Source organism: Diorhabda sublineata, chromosome 6 (genome assembly GCF_026230105.1).
Source record: "Diorhabda sublineata isolate icDioSubl1.1 chromosome 6, icDioSubl1.1, whole genome shotgun sequence".
Classification (NCBI taxonomy): Eukaryota; Metazoa; Arthropoda; class Insecta; order Coleoptera; family Chrysomelidae; genus Diorhabda; species Diorhabda sublineata.
Window position 1 is genome coordinate 32,427,933 of NC_079479.1, and position 22,025 is coordinate 32,449,957.

Genomic DNA, 22,025 nt, shown 5'->3' on the forward strand with positions numbered 1-22,025 from the left:
GAAATACCGAAAAATGTGAAAACCTCGGTATCCCATCAATGATGCTGCTCATGAGAATTAATAGTAGGCAGCCAGTTATGGGGAATAAATAACTAAAAAAACCATAGATTGATGAATGGCGAATTTTCTAGAACACATGTGACCCGCTATACTTTGGATAATGTATTGTTTGTTTCACAAATTTTGAAAATTTATATTCCCTCTGAGTCAGATCAGATAAATCGATTGATAGTGATTGATTTTGTACTAAAAAATGGATCAAGGTGAAATAAATGAAACTCATACTAATCATGATATAGTCTCTGTTAATACTTTAATCAAGACAATCATAATATCCTTCTATACATTGAACTATTTACAAACAGATAAAATAATTTACAACTTTTCGGCTCGAAGCCAACAAAAATGATGTTAGTTTAATAATAGAATCTTACAAATCCATGATATGGTATTTTTTTATACACAACAATTGTCTAATTATTTAAAAAACGAACATAACAATAATAAGTATGTAAAACCAGAAGTACAACTAGAACGACTCTGTGATTGCATCTAGGATTAATACCACAGATAATTTCTAGGTAATAATAACTTTTTATGAAAAAATTATAACAATAGTTTATTTGATTCTCTTTTTTACATTTAAACGTAAACTAGATTTTTCTTTATTTCATAGTTTCACATTAGCCAGCTTTGTCATTTTTAATGTTTCAAAGAAGCAAAAATATTGGGGTGAGTGAATATTGAATCGTATCAAAATGTATTGCAACAAAAAAAATACTCAACAACATAGTGTGTGTCTAATGATAATAATTTTATTTATTACGATCTTAACGATTTATGGTGTAGTGAACTATTTGTAACAAATTTCTAGAAATCTCACGAAGACTATGAAGAGCTTTCTAATCAAAACAGGCTGTCAGCAACTTTTTCTTTTAGAAATTAATTAGGCAACTTTGTACGTTCAGGAGCTGTTAAATTCCATTTATATTTTAATATTTCGAGTTTCAAATGCATATTTTTTGTTGGCACACATCGTTGTATAGAAGAGGGACCCACATCGTTGTGTAGCTAAGGCGTTAAAGAGAATTAACAAAAATAAACATTAAAAAAAATATTATGATTATTAATTCAATTATTAATAATTATAATACATTGTTTAGTTAATTATAACATAATTTTGAAGAATACCAACGATATAGATGAATTTCGTTAAGCAAATTGTCACTTATTACTAATTCTACGGAGGATTGTATGAGGTACAAAATGCAGAAATGTGCAGATACCTATATCAGACAATTTATTGACAATTTAATAGTCCAATGTATCTCTGTTTTGTAGATTATCAAAAAGCGTTTGATGAAGTTAGCTGGAGCCATATTTGGACCATAATAGGGGAAATGAGAACGCCAAAATACCACGCGAAAGTCGGAATCGATGGGCTTTACTCGGGGACATTCAGAACGGCAGCAGGAGCTAGACAGCTACCTTATTTAACTTTTATAACGAATACATCATGAGAGAGGTTCTAGATGAGTGACAAGAAAGAATATCAGTTGGCGGAAAGAGGATCAACAACCTGCGCTACGCCGACGACACACCGGTCATAGTATTAACCATACCAGCGATAATAGAAATCATGAGCAAAATGTCTGTTATCAGAGACCACAATTCTTCACAAATATCAGAAATTGCAGGTTACAAAGTGGTTAACAATTTTAACTATCTGTAACTCAATACTCCATCTAGCAGATAAAAACCGAATAGAGGCTTTCGAAATGTGGGTTTTTAGACTACTCTTACGAGTATCATGAATACCAACCAACGTATCCGTATTACAAGAAATTGGTTCGAGATTGGTAACCAGAATAAACTACTGGGACAAAGCTAGAAGATCATGAATAATGGAACGATTAATCAGGGAAAGAAGGCAAACGCCCAAGAGGTAGATCTCCAAGTAGATGGGTAGACCAAAAAAATCCTTGATAAATATGAAACTGCATCATGGCGAAAAGATTGGCAAGCATGGAACAAACTGCTGAATCAAATATAAATGGTGTCACTTTATCCTTTTTGGAGGATAATGGAGAAAAGAGGAGGAGTGGATACCTCCTTTTGCTATGGTATTCCAAAATTTCATGTGCCATCAATTTTCTGATGAATAATACATGTTTGTGACCTTTCCATTTACCACTTTGGACAATAATAACGAAATTGCAATAATCCCTTCATCGTCGTAAATTTTAAATATAGTTTCTAATAACTCTTTGTTATGATGAAATTTTTATAAATTTTTCATATTGGAACATTTATTGGTGGTCTGTAAATGTTTGATATTATCTGAGCTGAGTAAACGCTTGAAGTGGGAATATTTTTTACTTTCTTGTCTTTGAAAACGGACCACGAAATAACATTGAAACTCAATTCAAATATTTGATAAACCGAGTAAGGTTATTTTTGAAATTGAAAGTAAATTTGTACGTCAAGTTACTTAAAATAATACAATGAACTAGTTGCTTGTTAGCTTTTCCCAATTAAATATTAGATGTGTTTAAAAGTTTGTAAATATTTCATAAAAAAATAACAAATTTGTAACGAGTATGAAAAAATTGATGGTCCATATACTTAATCATCTAAATACATTTTAGAGGATTGCACTGTTTGTTAATTAGATTTACTATTATTTGAATTGTCTCTTAAATATTAAAGAATTGTATCAGAAATCTAAATCTGACATTCTTTAGAAATAAAGACGTAATTAGAGAAATTATTACAGTTATTGAAGATTCATTATATCTTTGTTTTTCACATAATTTAATTACTTCTTTAAACATTGAATATGTATTTCTGTATTAGTTCTGAGCCTTACTTTAGTTTCATACCATTTTTTTGCTGGTAATCATTCACATGTTGTACCAGATGCTATACCGTTCAAATTCTTTATTCAACAGAAGATATTTAGTAATAATTCAATTAAATATAACAATCAATGATTTGCTAAACTGTCTTAAATTTGTTTCAATATCCGTCGCGGTATATAGCCAGTTAAGTAGTTGTTTTTTTTTTGTTTAATGCCAAAATTTAGCTTGAACCTATCAATACACAAAATATGAGTCGTTAATCTATACAACAGAATATAAACCATAATTGTAATAAAGATATTATGAAGAATTGTGATAAAAAAAAATTCATTGTTTTACTAATGATTTTTTTTTAATCAGCTTCATACCCAATCCTGTATAAAATATGATACACTGGATTTAATGCCGCTCCCAATATTATTTTTGACTAATGATAATCATTAACATTTAAATAACAAAGCAGCTTCGTCTAAGTTTTGGTCCAGATATTAAATGATTGATTGCACATAAAAGTATCACGACATATTTTTTGCCACCGTTAAGCGATTCTAATAATTTGTGATTGCCACATTAACATAATTATAAAAGTAGTTCGTATAGAATTTAAAAAAATAAAACCGTTGTTGACATGTTTAATTGATCGAAACTATTAAGAAACAGTTTTTTTTTTAAATATATAATCCTGGTATTAAATCCATTAGATACTATAACTGTAGATCGGGCAAAAAGTATTTGCTTTGAGGGGATATTTGAATAGTTGAAAAAGCATTCGAAATATCCTGTTTCTACTTTCGATATTTGAAAACCTGTTGCCTGATCGGTTTATGTGATTGGAAAATACACAATAATTTACAAATTTAAAGTGCGAACAATTCCTAGAACTACTTCTATCCATCGTCGCCAACAAGTCTTCTTCGTTATCTTTTTATCATCATCAAACTTTCTTTTGTTCTTTATCACAGATATAAATAAATGCATTTACACAAATGTACAAACAGATTGCATCTCAGAGTTCTTCACTCACATTGTATATTTATTTCATTTGCACTTTGCCCATTAATTGTCAATGACATCGATAGGGCCAAATCTGAAACAGAAAAATAGACGTTTTATTTAGAGAAGTTTCATTGGACCAATTCAGCTCTCAAGTTAATACAAGATATGTGGTAGTTGAAATCAGAGGATAAACACCCACAAATACAGCAAAAAAGTATAAAAAAATGTATCAACTCCACTATATATACACCAAACTATGCTGTGCATAAAAATTATTCGAAGATTTTTTGGTATTGGAATATAATGGATGCACCTTTGTAAATTAAAAATAGTATCCGATTAGGGATTAGTCAAACTGCAGTGATCCAGCTCTTTGCCATTGAAGGAATAGCGAGAAGAATCCAGAGGATCAAATGTTGCTGAAGTAAGAGCTTAATCAGTTACTGTTCAGTAAGTTAAGTTACTAAATTATTTTAATATCAGATTGTAGGGCTAAGGGTAATTGTTTTCTACTAAAATATTTCCTGGTGTATATACGTATAGCTGACAAGAGTTTTTGGAACTGCCACATTTTTTTTCTCTGCTTTCTTTTGCTGCTTTGCACTATTCGAATGTTTTCTTGATACACTGTTTTCGTAAACCGGCAACATCTCCAAAGTTTATGCTTTATATAAAATAAAAATCAAAAGCTTTATTCCACTTTCGCCCAATAGATGAAGGTGTTTTGATTGGTCTACAAAGTTTTTAAAATATTTCATTCCATTCTCCTTGGACGGGGCTGTGCTAGACATTTCTTGCTCGAGAAACTTCAAATACTATTTTCAAAATCTTCACCTTTTGGGTGGAGGTGTATGAAACAAGATCAGTCGTATTATAACGCTTCGAAATTGGAATATTCGAAAGTATTCTATGAATAAAGCAATAAGCGTGAAGCTTTTAATTTGTATTCTATATTAGTCCTGTGTACAGAAAGTAGAACAAAAACAAAGAGAAAATAAGAGTAGTTGAGATAAAAATGTTACTATTTACAGGGTATCAAGAGAATTGTGAATCATTCAATAATCAAAATGTCATGTCGACTGCTAGATATCATCCTCTGTTATTTATAAATGATATAAATACAGAATTTCTCAAATTACATACAGGAAAATTTCTTATTTTTATTGTCATTTCAACTGATTTTTTCTATCGCTATAGGTAAGCATAATTACATTTCCATGTTAGTGAATAACATCTTAATCAAGAGCAGAATATTAAGAAATTATGTACGAGTCTAGTTGATCATAAATATCAATTAATCAAAACTATCTTCGAGTTAACAGACGAATCTTTACCCGTCGGCTATTACCGTTAAACAATTTCCTAAACAATTGAAAAGGTTATTATGTCAAAACTGGTTAGGCCACCAATAGCTGCTACATGATCTATATCTTGAAGAACTTTTAAGGCCCAGCTGGAGACACATTCTAAAATAAATGTTAGAAGCAGAGGAATTTATATGATTGTAACAAATCTTACTCAATTATGTACCGAAATTAGTTATTTTATATGAAAACTCATTATTTGCATTGGTTCACTTCCTCGTTCAATATATTTATAATACAGGTCTGTATTGGTGTCAATTTCCATATTTTTTTTATAATCAACAACTTACGTTGTCCCTCATCGTACTGAATTACTTAATTATATCAAACCCGAAATAGATCGAAACATCAATTCTAACTTGTTTCTTTAAGCTTATTTTATATGAAAAGACATAAAGTCAAGACGATTTTCCAAGAAAACATATAAAGAGAAAAGAAGTAAAAAAGTTGAAACAACTCATGTTTTTCAAGGTATCGAGTTAATTTTTCCAATAGAATGTTTTTTTCCGATCTCATGATCTGTTAGTTTTGCAGGTTCCTCTGTATCAGTTCCTGGGAGGTGGACTGCCAGCTGTCCATCCATATATTAGGTGGTCGTCCGGGTTCTCTTTTCCATATTGGTTTCTTTCTTTCTTTCTTCTTTCTTTCTTTCGTTTCTTTCTTTTTTCGTTCTTTCTCTCCCCCATCTTACGATGTCTTGCACCTCATATTGTTCCCTGATGTCAATGTTCCTGATTCGATCTACTCTTGTTTTTTCCACTATAGTCCCGAGCGTTTTCATTTCGGCTACTCGAAACATGCTTTTAGTTGTGTTGGTTTCCTCTCTGGTTTCTATTCCGTATGTCATGATTGGACTCATACAAGTCTTTAGATCCTAACTTTGCTATATTTTCGCATGTATTCGTTCGTCCATATTATCTGCTTAAGCAGCCCGATATGGCAGTCGCTTTTTTGATCCTGCTTCTTACGTCCTTCACTGGGTCCTGATAACTCGACAGGTCCATACCCAGATGTTTAAATTGTGAAACTTGTTCGATGTTTATTTTCCTGAACTACCAGCTTACACACTTTTAGGATCTGTTTGAATCCATTTTAGATTTTTCTCAGGAAAAAAATACTTATTCAAACACGTAACTCTTACAAAAATCGAAATAAGGCAAGAAACTGACTGAAACTTTGTTAATGTCTGTAAACACCAATACCTGTTTTGGATTTTTTTTTATTTTCCAAAATGATATTTTTATACTATTGCTTGGAACTCAATTATCAATCAAACTCAATTTGAATTCTATGTGTCTGATTGTCAAAAACCCAATGGAAAACAACATTCTTTGGATTCATAAATTTACTTTCGTAGTTACCAGAATGATTTTTGGAATTTAATATTATAAAATAGTACGAAATTAAAATAAATGAAAAAAAAATAAAAAAAGAAACTAAAAATGCCTTAGTAATAGGTTTCTTGTATTTGTTCTCAAATGTAATCTATCATTATCTCAAAACATTGTCTTGGATATCATTCAAAATTCATAATAACTGTATAATAGTGTCCTTATTCTCCTGACGTTTCCTGGAACGTGTTCAAATTCTTTTATAGTTAACTGAAGTTGAATGTTCTTTAAAAATCTCAAATGTAATTTCTTTATAATTTTCACTACCAGGAATCTCGTCTCTACTATCGCTTAAATCAATATTTTTACTATAAGCTTGTATCTCCAACAGAAAATCATCAACTTGTAGTTTCTCATATATGGCAAGGCAAAGGAAAGATCAAAGATCTGCGATCTATTAATCGAATTTATTGGTTATTTTGTTTCTAATTTCCACATCCAATAAAATACAGTTATACAAAGGCTTGAAGTCGCTTTGCTACTTTCCTCCATCTATTTTTGATCGTGGCTACTTCACGGCAATTCTCTATTCAGTTTCTTTCTTAATCTTCTCTACATGCTTCTATCCATTTTTCCATGAACGCCCTTTTCCCCTTATGTTTTCACTCAGCTATCTTCATCCATTTGTTTCATCCAACGTAGTTTTTTTCCCTTTCATATGTCCATTTCGTTTTTACAACACAAATTATTTGACGAATTGAAGATTTGACAAATAGTAATGGAAATGGAAATGGAAAAGACTGAAGATGATATACTATGGAAAAAAATTATTAAATACTGTTGTTTATCCAACAATGTATCAAAATCTGGATATCTTCAACTTTATATAATGTAGAAACAAACTATATTTGTTGAAATTAGTATTTTTATGGTCTAAAATGTGTATGGAAAATCTATAAGACTTCAAAAATCTTTTCGATTCCATTAATTTCTTGCAGATAAATAATTTCGTAAATGTGATAAGTATTTTTTTAACTTCGTTAACCACGCCTATCTATTTACTTATCGATTCAATTCGTACTCACTTTTTTACTTATCTATATCAATAACAAATAAAATTTGATCACAAGGCCGATTAAACAATCTTTGATACCAATTGTAAATTTTCATTATAAAGAAAATTGTGAAATTGTAGAAGGCTGAAAAGAATTTACGATGACCAAATAACTTAAAGGTTTTTTTGACAAAATAGAAACGTAATCATTCATCTTCTGGTTCTTGGACAAATGGAAACTTGTCAATTTTTATTCCTCAATACTTTATAACTTTCAATTATGTAAAAATCATCAAATATTAATACATATACAATTTTTATAGATTATATAAAATCTTAATTGTTAAAAAGGCTTTATAAAATTTTCTCTTTTTTCTATGTAGAGACATAGAGAGTCCTTCTTAGTTAGTCTCAAATCCACATTCATTTACATTGGTTTTCTTGGAACATATAACATGTATTCTTAATTATTCATATATTTATCCTGATTAATGTCTTTGGATTAAATTCTATTTTTATATAGTTACGTAAAAAGACAAACTTCTTCAATGAATTAACCTTCTCTTCCTGTCACTAATTAATAACATAGAAAAACTTCCTCGAATAGGCATATCCCAGAAAAAAGCCTTAGTATGGTAATAACTAAATAAACAGGTAGACTTGCGGTGCAACAGAGTCGGATTCATTTGATTTATACATACTACACAAAATCTAGTCTAACATAAAATTATAAAAGCAAAGGGGATTCTTAAATTGTTATCCTGGAATCAAATAGATTCTACTGGGATAAATTCGGCGAAACAAGGTGATGTATTATCATGAAATAAGCAAATAATAATCGATTTTGTTACAATAAATTTATTAATTTTCATCTATCTGGTTACGTATTAATGTGTCCTTCATATAGAATGCCTCGCCTCCCGCGTTGTCTTCTTCATCTTAGACTGAATCCATCTCAGATGCCAACATCACTTCCATTTTTTAGTAGACCTGTCGAGAGTCTCAGATGAGGGTATAGTGAGCATAAGGGGTTGAAAGTTACGTTGTGATGTCCTTTTAATCGAAAACGATAAGGTAAATGGTTGGTAATATAAGGTACATGCCTCCCCAATTCCTAGTCAAATCTACATAATCGCTTCATCTCTTTCTTGGTCATCCGATAATAAAGCGACCCAAAAGCGAGCAGCATAAATATTTATTGTATCGTTCATTTCGCGAATCAGTGTCATCTGGTCTACTGTTTTTCTAATCGTCTCACTTTTCTCAAGGAAAACTCGCACCTTGCTGTTTGTCTTTGTCGTACCTGGTTCTTATTATTGGCCATGGTATGTGGTTATTCGGCCACATTGAATTGTTAAAAAGCTTGGTTGTTCGGTTCTCGAACTTTGAACAGCTTCTACATCCAGATATTTCGAATTCTATTACTTCGATGATCCAGGTTTAAATCTTTTTAAATTTTGTCGTTTTGTTTGCTATTAACAACGCGTTTAGTTATTTGGCCTTTCGATTAAACACCTGTAGAAAGTGCGTGTAAGCCGTCTTCGTTTTTTACCGTAAAATTTGCTTTTTATCACTCAACCAATATTCCATATTCATATATCCGTTCCTTGATTTTATTAATCGCTTCCCACATTAATTTGGTACCTTGGTCCGAAAGTTGTACACGACCGAATGCTTTTTTTATGTCTACAATACATGATATAGTGACTGGACATAACCTTACGTATCGATTTGTTCAATTTATAGGTTTTAATGGGTTACGTTGTTTATAGATTTCGTGTGGCCCGGATTTTGTGTGGGTCAGTCCGAACCTAGTCTAGTTAATGGCCGAGGACCATTCACTGATCGCTATCTTGCTTCATTTGTCAATGTCACAGAGGTGGCGATTGTGACTGCAGGGCATTCTTCATTCTGCGGACGATTCTCAAGCGTGGGCAATGCTTACGACGATGTTGCCAGATCGTAGAGATAAATTAAGAAATATATTTTATAAATTAGTATTACAACAGGATCAATTTATTCTATTTTGAACGAGCTATTTTTTTTTTTTAGAAAATTTATCTAATTGCTACATAATTTTTTCTATGATTTATTATACTGGATGCTTCATCGATATATTAAGTAAACATTTTTCCACAACATAGTTTCCTTTTAAGTGTATCCGTCGATGCTCTAATCTTTTTATTCCTTCCAAATAGTTGATCTGGTTGGAGATCAGATCTGGTAAATACGGTGGGTGGTCAACCAATTAGAAGTGCATTACTTTTTTTTCAATTATTGTTTTATTTTTTGGAAGTTAGTCGATAGATAAAACTCCATGAATATACCAAAAAACGGTCGCCATCACTTTTTCTACCGATGAAATATACTTTGCCTTTTTCAGAGGAGTTTAGCCCTTTGCAAACTCATGTTTTGGCTGTTTTTTCGTTTTAGGATCTTAGTAATGCAAGAAGTCTTAATATTTAGTTAGGAATCGACCCAAAAAATCCGATTCAGCTGGGAAATGATCTTTCCAATGCGCTTTTGGTCCAAAGTGAGCCAAACGCATAAGGCAAATACGTTCTTTGGATATGGCAATAGCCGTCATCCTACGGTAGCTCAAACTATAGACTTTTCCCCGTGTTCTAGCAATAACGTTTCACTTCCAGGAGAGAGATTCTTATCAGACTAGAGGATCTAAGGAGTTTTTGTTGGGAATAAAATGTCTTGTTTCTTCGTTAGGTCGGAAATTTATACGATATCAAAATGTTCAAACCGGTTCTACAGGATGTTTTTAAGAAAAAAATTGAAATTAAATGATTTGTTTTTGCCAAAATAATCAAATATCACATTCTGAATCATCATTAAATTACCTGCTACATTTCTTTAATTGTTATTAGTGCTTAATAACATGCATCATTAATATCATCATTGATCTTGGAATAAAATATATTTTGTGTTATTGCGATACATTCTAAAAATAGACAGGGCTTACCAGGTGGACGAAACGACGAGGCCCAGGAGGGAGCGGCTCATACTGGTGACACGAACCCTCCGTTCATGGTTTGGGAGCTGAAACAAAAAAAAACAAAAGAATTAGGATATCAGTCGGATAAGAAGGTCCAATTAAACTGTGGGAAGATTCTAAATGGACCCGAACCGCGATTTGCGTGGGGTGAGGCAACAAGTTCGAATTTCTCTCTGATGACGGATATATTCGTTTTAATTGTATGTATCTTTTTACAAATAAACAGCTGTTTTGGAGAAGTGTCTAGAAATGTTTTAAAAAGTTGCTATGGAAATCTGATAAATTGTTTCAGTTATTTATAGTTTTGACTGTCACTACGATACTATCAATCGTGGTTACACAAAATTAAACAAAAAAATGTGTCAGACAATTCGTATTAATTGTTTTCAAGCATTTTTCAAGTCTCACTGTCGAAATACTTGGAATAGTTTTCAATAGTTATTTGAATTTTCTGGCAACAAAGATTATTTCGTATGAATAACAATCAATTTAAAATGTTGACGCTTCTATAACAAATAAACAAATACGTTTCCGTTTTTTTTTTGAAACTTTATAAAAATTTTTACTTTTATATTACTTTTCACTATTTATTACATAATATTTTTTCATTATCGAGATAAATTTATTTCCACTATTGAATCAATTCTTCCATATTGTCAAATATAAAGATTCTTTTGAGTAGAATTTATATTGAAGAAAAAAAAATAGAATGTCTAATGTTCCCATAATTTACAAGAACTTTTTTATAAAGGATAAGTTTTTTTCCTAAGATTAATAAAATTGTAAATCAACACAAACCTTTTATAAAAAGGCTTGAAGGCTGCATTGTCCGTCGTCGAAGGAGGCATTTGATTCGATTGCGGAACCGGTGGCCTCTGAGGTGATTGTATTCTGCTAAATCCACCTAGAAAACTTGATTGGGAATACCCACTATTTCCAGACGACGATCCTATACAAGGACCTTGACCAGGAATTAAATTACTCGCTACACTAGGAAGTTTCATACTAGGAGGAGTTTGGGGTGGCGTATCCGTCTGTACTTCTGGGAAACCCTGTTGACAATGACTAGGTAAAAACCCACTACCGCTGTACCTCGAACTGGGAAGTGCAAAACCGTTACTTCCGAGCCATTGCTGCGACGCTGGTGGAGGTGGAGGAGTTTTGCAAGCTGCAGTATCTGCTAACGACCATATTTTTGGTTTTGAAGGAGGTAGTGGTACACCGCAATCTGAAGTTTTCATTTCGGATTTCATTCCGAATCCGTTACCCAAGATGTGGTGCATGCTCGTTCCAAGAATGTCATCTTTCCTATCTTCGTCAGTCATATCGTCGTCGTCTAATTCTTTGTTATTTTCTGATTTTATTCTACCGTGAATGTCTGCAAATAAAAAATCTAGTAACAATTTCTACTGATATATCATCACAAATACTACCAAATGAATAAGTTTATATATAACTTTCATATTCAATATTGAAAAAATAAAAATTCCGTCTAATTAATTGTTCCACGTATTTATGAATAAATTCTAATCAAATTTTTCTTTTTGTTTCTTGTTTAATTTATTTTCCGTATTCATATTCCAATTTCTAGTCGAATTTACAACGCTCGGACTGTCCTATTCGGAGGCTGATCGTTGGATCAGTGCGCAGATAAATTCTTTTTACGTCCGGCAGGTTGCTGGCCTCACCTGAGAACCCTCCTCCTTTACGCGGGATTGGGACCAGCAGTGGCAGTCACCAGGCTACGCTATCCACCCAGCAACCAACCACCCACACATAGTCAGATGGGGACGTAAACGTAGAAGACATGTGGACAAAATGACCAGAGAAAGATTAGCAAAGATCGCACGATGACCTTTAGGAAGACCTCCAAAGATGGATGGATTCATGGACATCAAGCTGGAAACTACAGGCTTAATGCCTACAATACGTTGAAGAAGAAGAAGAAATCTTTCTAGTGAGAAAATAAAAATAATTCGTGGATATACAGTATAAATACGAAATAAATCTTTTTCTGTGTGTATATTTCCAGTAAGGGGGAATTGAATTGGAGTTAATGGAAATCAAAGAGCGTATCCCTGTGAAGTAATTAAGGGCCATGATAGGGTGGGTGATGGCAATATCTTTCGAAAAGGGCGCAACGATCCAGATTAGAGGGCGTTAAAGGGAAACAAACTTTCACTTATGGCAAATTGACTTGGAAGTTCATCAACAGTTAACTTAATATTTGAGTTTATTACGAGAATTATTGAAATAAATTGGAAACAAAATAATGGGGAGAAACAAAATAAGTAGCACTCAACTCATTTAAAATAAAGATTTTAGTACTAAAAAATAAGGTATAAAACGTTATTAAACGATCTTGGAACATCATATGTTGTTCTGAAAACTGAATATATTATGGAGGTATAACAAGCAAGAAAAGACATCACAATTCCAAATCTCTAGGATAATAGATTGTTATGTAGAAACTTTTTTTATTAACGTTCACAATAAAATAATTACTCAATTTTTTCTCATTTTCTAGCCTGTCAGTGGATAAAAACATTACGGACTAATGAAAGTCCTTAAATTCAGAAAATCACTATATAAAAATAATCATTGCCTCAACAGCGATGGTCATTCTCACAGAAACAAATTGTATTGGATTCTTTTTGCGATCTATCTATCTTTCCCTTGTTTTCATAATGTTTAGGGATTCTCGATTCTTATTTAGTTATCTGAGTACCTCTTTATTAATGGTATGTACAGTCCAGGGGATTTCGAGGACTCTTTGATATCATCACATCTCGAACGCTTCTATTTTATCCATACAAAAAATGTCCACGAACTGCGACTTTTTTATAAGTGAGAGTTGGTTTCCATTTGCTGAATGACTCAAGTTTATTCTACCTACAGTCATCTATTTCGTTTTTCTGATGTTTATACTAATACCCTGTCGACCAGTCTGCGTACCCCTACATATTTTTGAAAAAGATTCTGGAAGTTATTCTTGAAATGATTATCATATGCTGAACTAGCATTTCTGGAGGGTTGTTGGTGATTCCAGTGTGAGATGGTTAATGAGAGATTGGTAGATTTCATGTATGTTTTGGACCGTTGGCTGGGCAGTAAAAATGATTTTAATTGACTGTATAGATAAAAGAGTCAGTACATATGACGATATGTTTGAAGGGGGTCAGTGATATATTTGGAACCATGAAGAATGCTGTCTAGTTCGTCAGTATAATCATTACGCGTCCAAGGTACGCGAAAGGAATTTTTATATCCACGATTTCATTATTTTTAGTGATTATTATAAAATGTTTTCATTATTATTAATTTGTACGTTCTAATAAGTTATTTGTTAAACTAATAATTTATTTTGTGACAGTTAATCTTATGAAACAGACACTTTTCTTTGATTAAATTCAGTTTCTAATAGTTGATGTGGTATTAAATATGTCATTCATGATAGATACAGACGATTCGTGATGTGGCTCTAAAAATATGTGAACAACAAACTCATTTATTTTCATATCAAGACGTTTTTCGCTTCCGAGGAAAATTTATTATCGTATATTGTCTTCGAAATTTCGAAAATGTTTATTAACAGTTCGGGCATTTCTTTTTCATTTGCCAATTTGTTTTTCTAGCATAATTATATTTAGAGACACATTGAAAACTGAAATTTTATCAAAATTCTTTTCTTTCGCTGCATCAATTGAATGAATAAAATTTTCCTTTTACTTATTATTGAACAGAATATTTCTGGTGATAGTACGGACAAAATTACCGTTAAAGGAATTAATCCCCTGTCCAATAAAACTCCAAAGTATAAAACAAGATTAATTATGTCAATCCTTATAAATCCCAGCTCTACAACTATTTTTATATATATACAAGGTCGTCTAAAGTTTCATGTATGTACAATAAGGATTTACCTTATAGACCTGATTCGTGGTGTACTTACCACTAAGGTATTAATGTCGGAATTTAATTATACATCTAATGAAATTACATTTTATTTAATCGAAATTCGAGACTATCAATACTTATTTGTCGATTCAATCATTAAATAGTATATTTCTTTTAGAAACCAGTGCTTTATTAATAACAGAAATATGAAATTCGATTTTACGTGAAGTACGGGACGGAAATATATTTCCTTTATTTAATTAAAAACAAAAAAATGTTAAAAATAAAATAAATAACAAATAAAAAGTTTGTTTACCTGTTTCGTCCCGTTTCTCATCATCATCTTTGTCCTTATCATCGCCATCGGACACAAGAGCATCGTCATCGTCGTCTGTCTTATTTTTTGGTTCCCACGTCATTTTGTTTTCTTTCTTCAGTCTCCGTCTTGCGTTAGCAAACCACGTAGAAACTTGCGTTAATGTCATTTTAGTTATGATTGCCAACATAATTTTTTCTCCTTTCGTGGGATATGGATTTTTTTTGTGTTCGTTCAGCCATGCTTTTAATGTGGCCGTAGATTCTCTAGTAGCGTTTTTACGTCTGGCTGCTAAGTCGTACCCGGCACCATACCTGCAATAGAAAAATTTATACAAAATTTAAATCTACTAACCAAAAATACAATTAGGAGTTGTACAGTGTATTTCATATAGTCACTACATATAAAATAATTCCTGTTGTTATGTAACTAATCTAATATGATCATCTACAGAGAATGTCAGGAAACAGAATACCCAAAATAGCTTCTAGTGTGGACACCAGAAGGGTAAAGAAGAGGAAGACCACGAAGAAGCTAGAGAAATGAATTAAATAAGGAAATACAGGAGAAAGAACTAACAGAAGACATTTTTCATGATATATATAGAGGCGGTTGAAAATTGAAAGACGTTGTTAACTGAGATATTTATTAATACCAACCTAGAGAAGAGACTAAAGAGGAAGGCCTTTGAATTAGTTGTCTAAGTGCTTAGCGTACAAGCAAAGTGCTAAATCTTCTACTAAGTAAAATTATTAGTTTTAAGACATCTACAGTAATCTAAGTTGATTGATGTTGATTGTGTTTATGATCAGATTAGAATATTAGGGAAACGTAAATAGCAAATTTTATTGATATTAAATTAGAAAAAAATTATCGTTACCAATGAAAATAAGAATTTAATTTCCCAAAAATTGATTCTTGTTTTCTGTTTTTAAACAAAAAGTGTTTATGGATCCAAATTTTCACTAAATTGCAAACAAAATATTGACATGAACTTTAGTATAATTTCTCGTATTTGAATGACAATACATGAGTCAATAAAAAGTTTTGTGAGATATTTAATAGCACACTTTATCTTTATATGATAAAATTAATTATATTTTACTAATTTGTACCAATATTCACGCCCAAAATTCCAGTTTTCGTACTCAAGTAAAGTGTAGTTATTTATGAAATTAAAATTTATGACAAAAAGTTGTTTAGTATATCATTCTAAAACACTATATCGTTTTTCATAACAAAATCGCCGTTTTCATTGTTATTGTCATTATTTTGGTTTATACCCGAAATCAGTTCAAGTTTTTCTTTCCTATTTTATAAACATTGTTTGTTAGTTTTAACAGATTGCTTCAAAACAAAATTATAAATACGAAAACGAAATAATTTTTTGAAAACCAGCTAATTTTCATTTGTATATAAAACCTCTTCGCAGTATAATCCAAACAATTCATTTCAAAATCGTCAATTTTTAGGAAAAGTAGCTCGAAAAATAAATTAAAAGAAAAACATATTTTGAATTGTACTTTTATTATTTCGTGCTAATGCATGAAATCGTTAGCATTTCAAAATAACAATTTTCAAACATTCTTATTACAAAATGTCATTTGAATAAATTGAAATCACCTCACAGTAAAATGAATCAAAAATATCAAATGTAAATGGCTTGCTTGCTTGCAGATTGAGCGGTCTTTGCCTTCTTTGGTTTTATTTCTGTGAATCATTGCCAAACACTCGATGTAAACATCATCACAAAGCTGTTTCGTTCTATTGTGAGCCAACGCGGCATCCATCTTGTCCACAGATTTCTCATGTCCAAGTTTTTAGTTAATATGCGATGTATCGCACTTTTTGACATGCCTACTATGTCTGCCAACTCGTGCACTTTCAATCGACGATAATCCAGTGCCATTTTGTGGATTTTCTTAAACATTTCTGTAATCGTCACCTAATTTGGTCGACCTCTGCGTTGCTGGTCTTCGCAGGTCGTACGGTCTCGTTTAAACTGTGCTATCCAATATTTTACTGTTGATAATGCAGAAGCAATCTCACCCAGAGTAGAATCTAGTTCAGCTTTTATATTGATTGGGCTAAGACTTTTCAAATAAAAGTATTATAATGATGATGACTAATTTTTTCCATGTTTACAGCTTCTCTGGAAACGTTCACTATTTATGACTGCCAAACAAATAATAAACAACGTGGAGTCCTCAAATTTGAAACATATGCTGTATAGATTATGTACTTTCTAATACAGTTGTATTTTTCAAGCAACTATCGCCATCTCTAGGTCATACCAGGTTCTTCTGGGACCATTCTTATATTAGTAACAGAAAATTAATCCATTTTAAAGTAAGTGTTATGAATTAAGAAATTTTAAGTACCTTGAAATCAAAATTTTGTCGCCAAATTGCGGATTAAGTCACAAATACTTTACGAAGAAAAGTGAATTTTAAAAATTATTAATCATATCGATATTAATGCAAGAATTTGTTGTGAATTGAATTGTCAAAATATATTCTTCGTCTAATCTATTAGCCATCTTAATAGTCATCGTTTTATTCCGAATTTCCCTAGAATTTTTCCGTTCAATTTACTAAATGTTTCATGTTCACTAAGCTGTTTAATATACCAATATTACAACGATACGGAACTACACAAAATATCTCGCCCAAAAAAAAACAAATATCATAAATAAACCATAACCTGCTAGTTACGTAAAATTATTCAAAAATCACGTGACTCGTAGTATTAACTCCGTAAAAACACTTAAAAAACACCGGAGCAAAGCAAACATAAATAAATATAACCTCATTTTAATAAAAGACGCCGTTTTAGCTGCCACAAATAGGGAAATATTTTCAGTTGAAATTTATGTGTATCGTTACCGTGCCGGGTACTAACCGGTGATATTAAGAACACGATATTCGACGCATTATTTAATAGTTACAAGAATGTCTATAACGTCGAGTTAGTTGTAATTCATCACTAAAAATACAAACGAAACTAACGAAAAAAGTTTCAGAGTCACTAGAAGTCAGGAAACGATTGTGACATCACTTAAATTTTTTAATTTGGTTAATACAGTAATTCCCTGAAGTGGTAGAACGCTTTTCCATTATTTCCATACCAGTTTTTGGAAAACAATTTCGAATTTTGAATAGTGTTATGGGTTGAGAACTCAAAATAAAATGTCTAAGAGGTATTGAAGACACTGAAGCCTTACTAAAAATCAAATAAAGGATCGAAACGTTGGCATTCTAATAAACTTTTGGACAGTTTTATTTTGAGTCCTCAGCCCACAATACTATTCGAAATAATGTACTAGGAAGGACAATAATATAAAGAATAGCATCTTCATCTGGGTTTTCCAAATCTATCGACAGCACATATGGCACAGAGCCTTGATAAAGATCAAATAAAGGATCGAAACGTCGACATTAAAAAAAACTCAAAAAAAACAGTTTTTTTTGAGTCCTGGACCCACTACACAACATTGGAAATTTCTGATATTGATTAAGTAGTTCACAGAAGTTTTTCCAGCCTCTTTTTTATTATTTATATAAATATATTTTCCTCTGGCAGCATAATAGGTTTTGTTTTATTGATTACTTCTTCATTTTATTGATATGTTTTTCTTTGGAGTAGTTCGATGAAATTCATACGATTTGAACATCATTTTCATCGCCTTGATGAAAGAAAGTTTGTTTCTTCTCCAAATGAGGTTGTTTCCTTGTAACTTACTCCTTCAATCGGTATAATAATGTATTTTCCTTTTCTTTTCCCATCAATCGAAGGATTATAATATGAAATAATTGGACATATTTATATTTTTTAACGGTCAAATTATTCAAATTCCGCTTATCATTATATTCGTTCTTATTAGATAAATCAACAGACATCCCCCGAACGAAAATTAATCAGCGCTTTTCTTCGGAAAGCGAAAAAATGATTTAATGGCAGATTTCTTTGTGGAAAACTGTCAGACTGATGTATAGAGTTGCCCTCCCTAGTCGGCGGTTTTCCCCTACACTGGGATTTGATTACGGCTAGAGTGGTTTCACCCCTATTAAACTGGCTACTTTTTGTCATAGACAGGGAAAAGGCGGTCACCGATGTCACTTTGATGAAAAAAATAAAAGTTACGCTCAACATAGGCGTTTCGGAAAAAATTGACAATTTGGAAAATACATCCATCCAATTTGTTACCATTTGTGATGAATCGTATTTATTCGTGGGTATCTATTTTTTTGAAAATTCACGATTGTGAAAGAACGACTACTACTAAACTATTTGACTCAAAAAGGCAATGACACTAAGAAGAAAAATTTGTTGAATAATTAGTCATTTTCCATCAGAGAATCAAAACATTGAAAAATGTGAAGATACAGATCCCAGTTCATAAAAACACAGAAAGAATTAGAAATAACATTTGCAGTGATATAACTAAAAATTTTGGTAAATTTGAGCTAAAGATTCGGAGCTGCAAAGCAGAAATGTAAACTTCAACTATTGACAAATTGTTTGAAAAATTAGTTTAAAGGAAGTTCTAAATAAAAAGGAATCCATTTAGAATATTCTAGTACTTTTAAAAACGAGACTTTCCACGGAATATTCTGCTTCAAAATTATTTGGAGTTTTTCAGCCGATGCAATCTTTTTTTATTCATTCAAAATACATAGACGCTTTCCAAAGAAAACTATTTTTCTGGGGTTTTTTTGTCCCACTTAGTGTTAACACTACCCCATCGATGACCCACGGGTCCAAAGATAGCAGCTCGCATCATTAAATCTAGGGAACTACCTTTGAGATTGCTTTTTTGGATGATGGCAGTGAGAAAACTTCAAAATAAAATGAAAAAGTTGTAGTGGGCTGAAGAATATGTAAATTGATCGTATGATGTTTGGAGTGATGAGTCAAAGTTTGAGATTTTTGTGCCTAAGAGTGTTGGATGTTTTGTAGGAAGGGCGACTTGAGACCTGGTACAAATTGAAGGGATTTTAAAGATAAAAGGCTACACAAATCGAAGGAAAATGTAGTACGTTTTTGGTCAACGCCTGACCAGCGAAAAATTCATCTTCTAAAATCTAATTGGAAATACTTAAAAAATAGTTAAACTTGATACAAAAATTGGAATAGTGAAGATTTAACAACTGACGAGGATTTGACATAAAACAATTTCTGATTATAATATAATGCAAATACGTATTTTTATATGTATTGAAGAGTCATCTTAGACATTTTATTGAATCAGTAATGGACTCTATTTCATCCATTTTATGAAAAATTAAAGTTTATACATCACACTCTTCAGAAACTTCGATCAATTAACATAAGAAATATAGAGTAGGTTTCCGTGGAATGAACTTTTTCTATTTCTATTGTACAATTGACTTAATCTTCTTTAGGACCAAAAAAAATCATTTCAGCGTTTCCGTAATATGTCTTCTAATAGTCCATTCTTCTTTTGTTGTATGTATGTTTATAGTATTATACACTAGGGCCAATAAAGGTAATTCATAATTGAATGTTATTACACATTATTATGTCATTTTCAACGACTCGGTATAAGGTAAAACGCCAACTATACGATTGTATCTATAAGCAATAAATTGAAATGGTGCATTGCGATTTGAGTTTCTACAGTCACCACCTGGGTCGCGGCGCCGCCGGCGCACCGACGCGCCAATCAATAGCTCTCCCTCTTCAGCCATTTTGTCTTAAAGCCATTCCGGCAGTGGCAGTCGATCCGTGACCGGGAATTAGCGGCACAACAATTCAACCGACCGCCGGATCTACTTCATATACTCGAAATACTTTATACCTTAAGCTCAGCTTTCCGCTTTTATTCGTCGAATGTATATCGACGAGGCGGCGTTGCCGTTTGTTTATTTAACGTAAATAATGAATGATGCGTTTATTGATATTTTCTTTATTGAGGTTTTGTATGTATTCGTCGGTGAATTGTGGAGCCTCATTTTTATATTAAATAGTAATATATTGGATAATTTTGTTAAAATAGTATAGGCTAAAAACAAATACATAAGGTGTTGTTAAAATAAAAGATATGATGATTAGGTAATTTAATGAAGTTCTCGAAGACGGCACTCCCTTAAACGCGGACGCGGATTTGTGAAAACTCTTGTCAAATAATCTGGGGTGATTGCTGCCATTTCCTGGCGGATATTTTCCTTTAGCTGACTGATATCCCTCCGATTGTTCATGTTTGAGGTGCCCACACAAAAAAAAATCAAGAGGCGTCAAGTCAGGGCTACGTGGAGGCCAAGGGATATATCTCTTTTGGGAATAAGTCTTGCAGGAAACATCCGCCTCACAGTCGCCATAGATTACTTTAATATGTGACAGGTCGCTCCGTCTTGTTGGAAGCAAGTTTTCGTATTCGCTATTCTTCATCCGGCAAGTTCTGAAGTCAAATAGCCCTCTAATATCGCAATATAGCGGTCAGTGTTAACGGTGAAGTTTCGTCCTCGTGAATCTTCAAAGAAGAAAGGGCCAATAATTCCCTTTCCTGAAATTGCTGACCATACTGTTACTCTAGGACTAAGCAGTGGTTTTTGATGATTTATTTTTAAATTTTTTTCGATCCAATAGCAACTGTTATCGGTTTACGAATTCATTTAAATGAGCCTCATCTTTCTTTAGCAAATGCCAACCTTGCTCCAAATTCAGTATCTTTTAATTCCTGTGTTAACTGGAGCTTATAAGGATGCAGTTTAAGTTCCAACTTCAAAATTCGCTATAAAGTCGCGACAAGTTTAAAGCCGCTGATCGCTTCCGAGTAGACACATGCAGATTTTCTCGTACTGACTCCTTTACCCATCAATATTATCTGTGGTCCCAGACCTTCTTGGACGACCTTTTGCTGGCGGTTTAAACGTGGTTCCCTCAAAACGCTTAACGCATATTGAGGGTAATTGTGTTTTGATCTATATTCTGAGCGTATGAACGACCGTTCTCGTAAAACGTGCGAGCACAAAAAGTGCGACGCTTTCCGCCTAAGTGACTCATGGCAACTAAAACTCCACAAGGGCAACTATCCAACCACTGATGATGCAATATGCACGTTTTATTGCGCCACACTGTATTTCAAGATATGAAATAAACTTTCCTATTTCTGTTCTAATAATAATAAAGCAAATTTTTATCATTGAAGCTACTTTAAGTGTTTTTCATAATATTCT

General features: G+C 32.3%; 1 protein-coding gene across 2 annotated transcripts in view; it reads right to left on the minus strand.

The window, feature by feature from the left end:
* Window positions 1-296: 296 nt before the first annotated feature.
* Window positions 297-22,025, minus strand: part of LOC130445714 (homeobox protein araucan-like) — a 110,616-nt gene continuing 88,887 nt past the window's right edge. For both annotated transcript variants that reach the window (XM_056781539.1, XM_056781540.1), the window contains 4 exons: window positions 14,827-15,140; window positions 11,412-11,991; window positions 10,581-10,657; window positions 297-3,948 (listed from right to left, as the gene is read on the minus strand). In XM_056781539.1, the coding sequence (XP_056637517.1) occupies window positions 10,618-10,657; window positions 11,412-11,991; window positions 14,827-15,140 (934 nt within the window). In that variant the 3' untranslated portion in view covers window positions 297-3,948; window positions 10,581-10,617. The remainder of the gene's footprint in view (window positions 3,949-10,580; window positions 10,658-11,411; window positions 11,992-14,826; window positions 15,141-22,025) is intronic.